Source organism: Pseudochaenichthys georgianus, chromosome 12, assembly GCF_902827115.2.
Source record: "Pseudochaenichthys georgianus chromosome 12, fPseGeo1.2, whole genome shotgun sequence".
Lineage (NCBI taxonomy): Eukaryota > Metazoa > Chordata > Actinopteri > Perciformes > Channichthyidae > Pseudochaenichthys > Pseudochaenichthys georgianus.
The window spans coordinates 21155990-21169009 of record NC_047514.1 but is presented as its reverse complement, the minus strand read 5'-3'; the positions used below and the strand labels follow the sequence as shown (position 1 = coordinate 21169009).

General features: G+C 39.2%; 1 protein-coding gene across 1 annotated transcript; it reads left to right on the top strand.

Annotated features, from left to right (window-relative positions):
• Window positions 1-798: 798 nt before the first annotated feature.
• On the top strand, window positions 799-7677 carry mat2al (methionine adenosyltransferase II, alpha-like). The gene is made up of 10 exons (XM_034095639.1): window positions 799-909; window positions 1101-1282; window positions 3776-3853; window positions 4412-4534; window positions 4619-4731; window positions 5699-5842; window positions 6382-6600; window positions 6678-6860; window positions 7084-7217; window positions 7305-7677. The coding sequence occupies exons 2-10, from the start codon at window positions 1207-1209 to the stop codon at window positions 7405-7407; spliced, it is 1173 nt and encodes a 390-aa protein (XP_033951530.1). The 5' UTR covers window positions 799-909; window positions 1101-1206; the 3' UTR covers window positions 7408-7677.
• Window positions 7678-13020: the final 5343 nt, after the last annotated feature.

Here is a 13020-nt window from a genome sequence, read left to right as displayed (position 1 = left end):
AAAGAAACAGTGTGGGTATATGTGTGCTTGAAGTCAAACAAAAAGATATACATTAGTCTTTAATGTACTATAACCTTAAATAATCCAGGTTACTTGGACAAGCTGTGCAGTATGCGAGTAGTAAAGGACATTACATCATGCTGGCTGCACCTTTTACAAGTAATCAGAAAGTTTGCATGGACTTTGTACAGTTGAAGATATCATAAGTCGAAAGAAAATGCACAATACAAATACAGGGGATAGACACAACAACACATGCACATGTACACTGTAATACATTTCATTACAATAGACATGCAATTGTCATACTTATGAGAAGTTTATGATGATGTTTTAGACTGAACAGAGGTCTTTATTCTGCTATAGGAAGCAGTTTCTCTAACTGCTGTAACAAACTGTAAATACTTACAGAAACACGTCATGGTGGCGTTTTTTCCATGTGGATAAGACAGATAAAATAGTTGAGACATTTTTCAATATATGGCAAACTCTTAGTTTGTTTCCAACAAAGAAAATTAAATGGGCATACAAAAATTTGAAACAAAACTATAAGCTTGCCAAAACAAATGTATTATAGCTATAATATTATTTACTTTGGTATATTTGTTCTATGTTGCTGTTTGTTTCTTTACTGACAAACCATTTAAATGTAAAAACATTTCATGATTATTTTTGAAAAATAAAGAGAAAAAAAAGGTGATGATTAAAACAATAAAATATGAAAATACAGTATGTGTAAATTAGCTAAATATATTTTAAATAATGAGGGGGGGAACTGTTCACCTGACTTGTTGCGCCATTTTGAGGCTGCCCGAGCTGCTGCCTGAAGGACCTTCACTTGTAAACATTCCTCCTTAAAATCACACATCCGTTAACAGGAAGCCGGAAAAGGGGAATCTGTAATTAAATGTAAGTATTAAGTAGCCTTCATATATTTATTTTTTAACCATGTACGACTTTGATGGATGTAATGAACGACTGTTAGTGATCGTTGCCTCGGTTGTTTTCTTTAATCCGCCTGACCTAAATCCACTTTACTGCCACTCCATGTCTTTATTATCGTAACTTCCTGAGTTAATGATTGATTTGTATATCATTAGTCGGCGGACATCAGAAGACACTTTCACCTTAGAGCTGGGGTGCCGGTAATAACGTTACATTCAACTTTCCTGACACCACGACCGACCGACCGACGACGAGCTGAAGATGAACCCGAGAGGAGCAGCCTGCAGTGGGAAGACTTTCCTGTTCACCTCCGAGTCTGTGGGAGAGGGACATTCAGGTAATTTAGACAGCCTTTACTGTATAGGCTACATGTGAACCTGAGTGTATACCTGGGTGTACTTGTATACATACATACATACATACATACATACATACATACATACATACATACATACATACATACATACATACATACATGCATGCATACATACATACATACATACATACATACATACAGTCTATGGTTGTAGTATACTGGGTACACAGTGTGGACATGTTCCTTGTTAAAAGTCAATGGTGAAAGAAGTACTAAATCCAGTGGTGGGTTAGAGTGGATTATTTTGAATTAGGGCTGTCAAACGATTAACATTTTTAATCAGATTAATCACAGTTTAAAAATTAATTCATCATGATTAATCACCATTCAAACTATGTCCAAAATATGCAATTTCTTTATGCATATTGTTGTGGGAATGGAAAGATAAATGAAAGAAGGCGGATATATCCATTTAACATACAGTAGCCTATGTTTATTATAACATTGTGCTGTGTGTCAAAATGAAAGACAGCTCACACACCTACTCTGTCGTCCAGTGATCTAACCGCCTTCTGGAAAAGCTTCACAAGTACGTCGGTACGCAAATGCACTTTGTTACAGAAGTGACGGTACGCATTTCAGATTGTTGCCGCGCATGCGTACCAGTTATGTGCACCTAGGCCCTTTCTCATTTCTCTAACTCCCTTCCTCGACTCCTATCCTCGATACTTAGTCCCGCCCACAGGAGATGCGAGCGGAGGAGCCGAGGAGGGGAACCGAGGAGAGAGGAGAGAGGAGGGAGGAGGGGAAGCAGCAGGCGGTTAGAGAAATGAGAACTCCTCTCCTCTGAGCGGTCATGATGACAGGAGGCACAGCAGCCTGATGGACAGATGTGTTCATGACGACTTATATATTTTCATTCACAGTGCGGTATAATGAGACAATAACAGGCTACAGACACACACACACACACACACACACACACACACACACACACACACACACACACACACACACACACACACACACACACACGCACACGCATGCACGCACACACACACACACACACACACACACACGCACACACATATATGTATATATTTTATATACAATTTCAGAATCAAACAGAGCACTCTCATAATAACGTAACACTATCAGAGACTGGATATCCCCCCCCCCCCCCTACCCACCTACACCACACACACGCACATACAGTTCCTAAAACAGGCTACAGCCGTTGTGTATTTTATTATGTGAAGCACTAAATAGTTTTAGAAAGAGATCGATTCTTTGTAGATATCTACTAAACTAAAGCAAATAAAAAGAGTAGGCCTGTTATACTGAGTGATATATATTATACACACTGCTCTGCTTTCTGCACGGACCTCACAGCTGTTCTCTCTGTAAACATCGTATCGCGATGAAAGCAATAACATAATATCCAGGGGATGCATGCAGAGCTGTCATTGGCTGAGATAAGTCCGGCCGTGAGTCACATCTCTGTTGCCGGAAATGCATCCACGAAGGAGTCGTGGAGGACCATGGAGGACCCATCAGTGTATCCTCGGTTAGAGCTCCTCCAGAGAGCCTCCTCGACGCTCGATCCTCGGTCGTCGAAGTGCATTTAGAGAAATGAGATGTGCTTCAACATGGCGCGCTGAAATTCATTTCCGGGTCACTACCGGAGGACCGAGGAGTCGAGGAGTCGAGGAGGGGGATTTGATGAAATGAGAAAGGGCCCTAGTACTACAGCAAAAGTATTCTCCGTCAGGACTTCCTGCAACAACACCACGCCGTTATCGTGATTCTGATTGGCCAGAAGACATTATCAAAGATGTTCTATTGAGAAGACGATCACTACGTGACAAAAGTTTTCAAAACCGTTTCTGGTCTTCGGTATTTCCAGACAAGTGGCTACTGAAATCAATCTTACTAACTGCTGTCTGTGCAATTTTCGGCGCGAGTTGACGGACTTTATTTTGCGTACTTTAACATCATTTTTCATGGTGGGGCTAAGCCATTTCTTGGTATGGGTGTAGCCTACCCCAGCCATACCCTGGCGCTGCCACTGGTGGGATGTATGGGGCGGGCCATTCTACATATACGTTAAATGCGTTAAATATTATAACGCAATTAATTCAAAAAATTAATTACCGCCGTTAACGCGATAATTTTGACAGCATTATTATGAATAAAACTACTTGACAGTATACAAAAAGTAAATATTTTCCCAATTGTACCACTTACAACATTAAAGTGATGACCACATTAATGCATCAATAATTATTACAGTTATGATTTATATATTCTGAAATGGGCCATTCTGCATTCTGAATTATATTTTTGAAAGCAGCATTTTTCCATGTAATTTAGGACTGGGAATTTTACTTGCATAATATTTACATACTTTATTAGGCTGGCTTGCAGCTCTCAGTTACTGATGATTTCAGTAATAAAACACAAGTGTGTATTCAAGGCGTATGCCCCTGTTCATCTCTGACTTTGTGTTCACAGATAAAATGTGTGATCAGATCAGTGATGCTGTGCTCGATGCATACCTGAGTAAAGACCCCGACTCTAAAGTGGCTTGTGGTGAGGTTTATGTCTTATAATATTGAAATGTATCATGATGCACCCAACCCCTAATTCCTAAAAATGCTTCAGACTTGTTTGTGAAAAAAAGTAAAATCATTGAAATAAATTGTGATTATTCATTACATTGATTAATTTGTTTAACATCAGTGTTTCTGAATCGAGATACATAAACCTCCAAGGCTACTTTGAATACTGTAAGAAGACAAAAAGTGAATATGATCCAAATCCAATAAATAAATGTGGACATTTCCTATTAAATGTTCCTTTTTTTCAATGCAAATGTTAACATTATTACATTCATGGTAGTGTTGGTTCATTGTAGACAGGAAGCCAGTTTAAGATTAGATTAGAGTAGAATACATGTACTTCTTTGATTACAGATTGGGAAATTGTTTAGTTCCGCTGTTGAATGAAAGATAAAGATCCAGAATATAGATTTGTGGTTGAAACATCACTAGAGCAGAAAAGCAAATATTTAAAAGAAGTTTCATCATTGAATAACATATAATAACACGTCTCTAAATGATACACAAAGTGAGTCATGTTTTGTTTCAGAATGTGTGGCGAAGACCGGCATGATTTTGCTAGTTGGAGAAGTGACATCTAAGGCCATCGTGGATCTCGTGACAGTGGTCCGAGATACCGTGAAGAAGATTGGCTATGATGACTCTTCAAAAGGTAGGTTTCTTATTTTACAACTTGAAGTTTTTGCAGAATGTTCCCAGGGTATTTAAGTAAAGGACTCCCTACTGTGATGTGCAGGTTTTGACTATAAGACGTGCAACGTGCTGGTGGCCCTAGAGCCGCAGTGTGCCGAGATATCAGACTGTGTGTTTGAAGGCAGGGATCAGGAGGACATTGGTGCCGGGGACCAGGTTGAGTATATACCTTTTTAATCCTTAACTTTATCCAAACTACCATGTGGATTTAGAATTGTTTTTTGGTATTAAAATAGTTGTAAAAAGTCACTAAGGTAAAGTAGCCAGTAGTACATTTGAAATACAATAGTTTACAATGAGGTTGTCATTCAATTTAATGTGTTTTCATTGGCTACTTAATTTCTATATTTCCTTACACCACAATTAGACTGATTAGACTGAGATGTGGATTCACACAATGATTATTTGGCTTTAGCAACTGCTTAATCTGTCCCCATAAGACAACAATTGTAATTCTCAAAGCACCTGCAAAAGGGTGAAATTCAAACCTTACTGGGCTGCCAGACAAAACGTGTATTGATTCTCCTGTACTGTTTGCAGGTATTTAAATTAGGAGATAGTCATACTTTGTGGCAAAAGTGCCAAAATATAATGCATTTAAAACTGTCCCAATTCCCAAAGATCAGCAATTGTTGCCACATGTAGTAACAGGGAAATGATTAACAACCGAATAGAGTTGGTTGTAAGTGCATTGATAAGGGGTTTTATACAAATTATAAAAAATCAAGTTGCTATAAATGAATTACAAATAGTATCTTTCCTCTCCCTATGCTATACATCCTCATGGGTGTTAAGTGATAAGTAAGCCTTGGACAGAGGTACATTTTAACCTGATGGTGGTGCTAGATGACCATTTGTAGTTTTACCTGAGTTAATATGAACGATGTGATGGGGAAGGTAAAAGTCTGAATGACATTGTATGACCATCTTTACAATAGTTGCTGCAACATTTGTGTAGTTAATTCAAAACGTTAATTATCTACAAAATAATGTATGCATTGTGTTCTGGTGCATAAGCTCTCATTTAAGTTGTATTTAGTTAAGCTTAAAGATATCATTTTGACACTTTTTCCATAACTGCTCTGACTGGGTTTCCATATCTATGGACTGCCTGTCTCCTCAGGGTTTGATGTTTGGATACGCCACAGATGAGACGGAGGAGTGCATGCCGTTGACCATCCTACTGGCTCACAAACTCAACTACAGGTTAAAGGAGCTGTCACGCAACGGAGAGTGTCCCTGGATAAAACCAGACTCCAAATCACAAGTGAGCCATCTTAAAGTCTGAAAGAGGGGCAATAAAGAAATCAAATGTCAGGCCGCTGGGTGTGAGGCAGCAGGGAATGGACACATTCAGACAATCCAGGTCCCGGCTCATGTGGCTGGAAAGAAAGGCATGAAAGAACAATGACAATCTGACGAGGAGTAGCTGGAGATTGGTTGGTATTTATACTCTGAGAATGTGGGGAAAAGGAAAAGGTGAGCAGGTGGATCTAGGAATTAGTGGTAGGGCTGCGGTTGAGTACTCATCTTTGGAGTATAAAGCGGCAGCCATGACAAGAGCTAGTCAAAATCTGTAAATGACAAGAAAAGGAGCTTTAATGCTTTCTTGACCTATCATGTAGCCTGGTGTAAGTGCAGTGTCCTCTCCTAACTCTTTAAGACACATATTTTGTTAACCTCATGACATTTTCTTTTGAGATCAAGGATAAGTTCTTAGAAAAGGCATAGGCTGTTATTTTTGACTGTTGTTTTGAAATGGTGGTGTAAAGAGTTTGCTTAATTGTTTTGCCCTTGTTGCTGCAGGTCACAGTGGAGTATCGAGACAATATGGGAGCCATGGAGCCGCAGCGTGTTCACACTGTGGTCATCTCTGTACAACACAGCCCGGACATCAGCCTGGAGGAGATCAGACGCAATCTGATGGAGAAGGTGGTGAAGGTCGTCATTCCCGCCAGGTACCTGGATGACAAGACCATCTACCATCTACTGCCAAGTGGGACATTTCTTATCGGTGGCCCACAGGTGAGTGAGGACTAAACCACCGATGGAAATGTATTTGCAGAAATGCAGGAGCTGATGTTTTTTTTTATCATCATCAGAGCGATGCAGGACTCACAGGGCGTAAAATCATTGTGGACACGTATGGAGGCTGGGGTGGGCATGGAGGAGGGGCTTTCTCCGGGAAAGACTACTCCAAAGTGGATCGGTCCGGAGCTTATGCAGCTCGCTGGGTGGCCAAGTCTCTGGTGAAAGCAGGACTCTGCAGGAGAGTCCTGGTTCAGGTGAGGAAGTTCATTAAGTTGCACTTATTGTAATGAGTAGTGTGAATGTTATTTCTGTATTTCCCCCATGTGATCTGTGGTGACCCTAGAAACGATTCTACTCTTATCTTTACAAACAGGTCATTATTTGGGGTCTAATGTGCGATGACTCCTTTCAGTCTTGCACGGGATGTTGTTAGATATCTGAGCAATGATTACTGAAATTGTCTGTTTTCCCCTTTAGATCTCCTATGCGATCGGTGTGAGCCGCCCGCTTTCCATCTCAGTGTTTCACTACGGCTCATCGAACAAGGATGAAGACGAGCTGCTGCAAATAGTTGAGAAGAACTTTGACCTGAGGCCTGGCGTCATTGTAAAGTATGTGAGGTTTTTCACAGCTAAAAACATCATATTTCTAGTGTTTATTGATACATTTTAACTGTTTAATATTGACTTCATTTACAGAGATCTGGGTTTGAAGCGGCCAATTTACCAGGAAACCGCCTGCTACGGTCACTTTGGCAGAGAGGATTTCCCCTGGGAAAAACCAAAGCCTCTGGTCTTTTGAGTTTTAAACAACTGTCAGTTTTTTCTTAACAATCAGTCGTAAAACAATCAAGGGTCAAATAATCTTAATTTGTATACATGACTGAATGCATTTCTTACTTTATCTGACCTTTATTTATTAAGGTCAGTGCCGAACATTTATTTTGATTTTGAAAAATCTGATTGAAGTACTTATTTGTAAAAGAATATGTCTTTTTTTGTTAAACTGTCAGATACAATTTTGGAAATTTATAATAAATAATATTTGATGATTAAAAAATGATACACAAGACTTCCTCAAGTACTTAACTTCAGGTTAATGGCACTAGGTAGCTCAAAGTGAACAAAGCTGAAATGGGTAAAAAAAAAAACTATTACTTTATTTAAAAAGAGCAATACTAAAGTATATAAAAACGTTTTAAAAGTCCTGCATTTAAAATGTGATTTATACAGAAAAGAATAAGCAACAGGTCCATGATGTGTTTTTTCCCCCTGGTGATCAATTAAGTCTCATCTTATTTTAACCTTTAATAATACATAATATGTATGTATTTGGTATGTCTACTGCTTGTAGAAATCTGCAGAGTAACTTCAGTTATGACATAAATGTAGATGAGTAAAAAGTATAATATTTAGCTATTAAGGGCAGTGAACTAGAAAAAAAAGCAAATATGTAACTATCCAAACAAAATGCTTGGGTACAGTATTTAAGTAAATCTACTTAGATACTTTTAACCGATAAATATTCATCTGGATGCTTGCATGACATGCATTTTTTTTGTCTTTATTAACCCATATTGATCATCATGGTCGGTGTCAAGGTTGCGTTCCAATAGTCCATTTAGCTTAGGAACCTTCCTAACCAAGTGAAATGACCCGGAAGTACGTCAGTGGCAGCCATGTTAAGTGCCGTTCCAAGGCTGCAGTCGAATAGTCCAAAGATCAGCTCCTAAGTTCTAACCCTATCGTCTATCCCTTGACCTCTGAGTGAAACGTCACGGGGTTAAGGGATAGTGGACAGGAGAATTCAAAAGGACTTAGGAGAAGAGACTGCGGTACTTTAGAGAATCCGAATGCACTTTCACTATCCGACGTGTTTATGATGCACCAGCGGACGTCATGAATGTGCGTCTGCTGCTGTGGGGAAACTATGGAAACCACAGTTTTCTATACAGCGGACTACAACATGGATGTTTAATAAGAACGAGGGACTACTGTAAACTCATCTAGAGACTCTGCACCGTGCTCTGATGCTGTTGCTTTGCTTTATGAACGTGGACAAAAGAGAAACATATTCTTCATGACCAAAGTTGGAATTGAAATAAAAAAGGAAAGTGAAACTTATGCTCGTCACCCTCTCCCTCCGGTCCACATTAATACCAATGATCCCAATACGTATGATTGTATGAACTAAAGATCTTAAAATCAATACAAATGTATTTATTATAAACGTTAGTCCTTAACATCTATCACTGTGTATATCACCATTCAAACATCTTTTAGAAGTTGAACAAACCCCACACAGCTCAGTAAAGACTGAAATGTTGACTTTATTTGATAATTTCAGTAAAAACTAACGTTCATATTTCTCTTTTTGATTATAATACTGATGAACGTTCAAAACAAAGCACTTTGGCAACTTACCACCTATGTTTTAAAATGCTTAATAAGCACCGTAACTTTCATGATATAATTTCTCGGTCATAATCGGTTGTTTCCGTGAACGGCCGACTGTTGAGTGACGGCAAATGCTGCGGCTGCAAGGCATTGTGGGGCAGCATTTTCGCTTCTCCTGTCGGTTAGGGAGGTCCAGTGGTTCCTAAACTAAAGGAGGTTATAAAGGAAGTTTGAAACCTCCTTTCCTATCATTCTCATCATTCCGGGCTGCAGTCGGATAGTTTAAAAATCAGCTCCTAAATTCTAACCCTATCGTCTATTCCTTGACCTCTGAGTGAAACGTCACGGGGTTAAGGGATAGTGGATAGGAGAATCCAAAAGGACTTAGGAGAAGAGACTGCGGTACTTTAGAGAATCGAATGCACTTTCACTATCCGACGTGTTTATGATGCGCCAGCGGACGTCCTGAATGTGCGTCTGCTGCTGTGGGGAAACCATGGCAACCACAGTTTTCTATACAGCAGACTACAACATGGATGTTCAATAAGAACGAGGGACTGCTGTGAACTCATCTGGAGACTCTGCTCCGTGCTCTGATGCTGTTGCTTTGCTTTGTGAACGTGGACAACAGAGAAACAGATTCTTCAGGACCAAAGCTGGAATTGAAATAAAAAAGGAAAGTGAAACTTATGCTCGTCACCCTCTCCCTCCGGTCCACATTAATACAAATGATCCCAATACGTATGATTGTATGAACTAAAGATCTTAAAATCAATCCAGATGTATTTATTATAAACGTTAGGACTCTTAACATCTATCACTGTGTATATCACCATTCAAACATCTTTAGAAGCTGAACAAACCCCACACAGCTCAGTGAAGACTGAGAGATGTTGACTTTATTTGATAATTTCAGTAAAAACTAACGTTCATATTTCTCTCTTTATTATAATACTGATGAACGTTCAGAACAAAGCACTTTGTAACTTACCACCTATGTTTTAAAATGCTTAATAAGCACCGTAACTTTCATGATATAATTTCTCGGTCATAATCGGTTGTTTCCGTGAACGGCCGGCTGTTGAGTGACGGCAAATGCTGCGGCTGCAATGCATTGTGGGGCAGCATTTTCTCCTCTCCTCTCGATGAGGGAGGTCCAGTGGTCCCTAAGCTAAAGGAGGTGATAAAGGAAGTTTGAAACCTCCTTTCCTTTCATTCTCATCATTCTAGAGAATTCGAACGGCACTTATCATGGCTGCCACTGAGGGACTTCCGGGTCATTTCACTCCTTTAGGAAGGTTCCTAAGATAAATGGACTATTCGACTTCAGCCCTAGAGAATTCAAACGGCACTTATCATGGCTGCCACTGAGGGACTTCCGGGTCATTTCACTCCTTTAGGAAGGTTCCTAAACTAAATGGACTATTCGACTTCAGCCTACGAGCTGATTTTTGGATTATCGGAACGCAACCCAAGTTTGGGAAAATAACAAGACGCATGTGCAAAGACAAAATGAACTACAATCTGATTGGCTGTTGCCAAGTACTGTTGTTTTCATTGGGTAAAGCTCCTGTGGTATTTCATGTGAACAGTGGATTTTTTTATTTGATATAACATATTTAAACGTCTGCTTTTGGAAGAAAAACTTTGAATTAAATCCAACCGAGGGATATTTTTTAAAACACACCTCTGTTTGGTTTATAAAAAAAACGGATATAACTTGTGGTGGTCCTCCAGGAACAAAGTGACTGGCTAGCTAAATCAACGGCTAGCTTGCCGTTTTTTTTTATCCTATTTGAGTTATAATTTTAGGGTATTTTAATGGCTCAAGAAAACGGTTCCAGCATATGAAGCGTCTTTCTCAGAAGACTACCAAACATTAAGCAGTGGAAGACGACAAGGTAAAACATAGCTAACGTTACGTTAGTGGTTAGCCTGACACAGGGCCGTTTCTTCCTATAGGCGGACTATGCAGATGCATAGGGCCGCCTCGGCCACTAGGGGGCCCCCAAGCTTAAAGTTCAGGTTCAGCCTCAATATATTTGGGGAGTCTTTATTTGTAGACAGCCAAGCCCCCTCCTGTGTTCGGTGAAGCATTATTTGCTTAAAAGTCAAATGTAGGATATAAACACAACTAAACTCAATCATGGGGTAATAAAGTCCAAATCCTCGTTAGGCTGTCACCCAATGAGTGACGTCAAAGGAAGATGAAAAATGTAAATTATATATTGTTGAGAAAATGCTGCATCTCTTACATTTATTGACGTAGAGGAGCCTTATTGTTTACCTTTTTAATATAATTTTTTGTAAGTTTCAATTGCTTGGTTTTCGTGAAATCAGCTTGTTTTCCTCTTAAAGTGTAACAGATTGATGCATATCCACAGATCATCTTAAAGCAGGGGTGTCAAACTCAAGGCCTGGGGGCCAAATCCGGCCCGCAACTTCATTTAATGTGGCCCGCAAGAGCTTGCAAAGAATATAATACGTTTATTATATGGTTACATGCCACTACAGAAGCAGGTTGCCCATAAACTACCTGTCCCACAATGCATCTCGTTTTGTGACATGTGCGCTGAAAAGACTTGCAATTATTTGCCCTGGACTTCTGCTTTCAAACGTAGTTAGTTATTACCCTATCCGATAGTAATCCAATTCAGAGGCAATAATGTAATATAATAATACATTATTGACGTGAACGGAATGCACATACAGCGTTAGTATCTTACATTATTGATTGCTTTTAATAAGTAGCACAAACACGCATTGGTTAGTTTATCTTTAGTGTAGATATCTGATATGAATTATCTCCGGAATTTGGCAGCGCCTTGTTTCTCAGTTTCACAGACTTTCTGCAGCCAGGAGCTGAGGCTTAGCTCACATTGTCTATGTCCAGCCCTGCAGGTCACCCTTGAAAAAGAGATCTTTTGATCTCAAGGGGCTTTCACCCGGTTAAATAAAGGCTACAAACAAACAAACAATTGGACCCCTTGCTCTTGTACAGTACACCGGGTTTAACTTGAAGTCCATCATTATATTACCTCTTGAAGGAAACAAAACAATTGTTACTTTCAATACCTTTACTTGGCAATATTGGTCAACATGATGCTACGTTATTATTTAATTTATTTTAATTTACATTTTTTTATAATTATAAAAAATTAAATATACTGATGATGTGTCATTCATTGATCTTACTATAATATTTGAATAGAAGATCATTTCAGTTCTATTTAATAGCTTCCAATCTGTGACCCATTGACTGTTACTACACTTTTTTATTGAAAACCCTTTTTTCTAGCATCCATTTCATCTGACCTAATGCCATAAATCATTGTGGAAAGGTATTGGTGTTACATTGGACGTGACACACCTCTTTTTATAGGACTTAAGTATTTGTCTTCTTTTTTATTTGAATATTGTTTAAAAAATATAGCAGTTTCCCTTTTCCATGTCATGAAACCCAATGACCCAATGACTGGACAAGTAGGACACATCTCTTTCTATTGGTGTTCAGTCCACCTTAAATGTTTGATGGAAAGGCATTGGACCTAAAACCAATTTTCTTAATTGAAGATAGTTGAATAAAGATGCAATTCCTTTCCTCTTGTCAGCCGTAGTTGTTGAATATAAGCATGCCTTTTGGAAATGAAGATGTTAATCTAATAATGCATCCTGTTTCATCTCTTCACTTTACCATTTGTGTCACGCTGAGAGGGTTTTTCTTACTGCCTCAGTAAACAGTCAGCTTATGTTAGCCAAACCATTATTTTACTTTTGACCAGTATTTCAATTGGGGGTTTTTCCTAAGCTTGTCTATGTCCAGCTCTGAAATCCAAGCTGTCCCAGAAGAAAAGGCTGAGTGGTCTGTCTGAATGAGGGATTAAACACTAAGGAAAATAAAGTAACCCAATATTGCAATCAACCGGACCTAATGTGACGTTCTCACGCGCGGATGCTCTGTTCAGAAGTGAAAAGAAAGAAAAGAAGAGGGGCTTGTGAGGAAAGGGGGAGATGGACA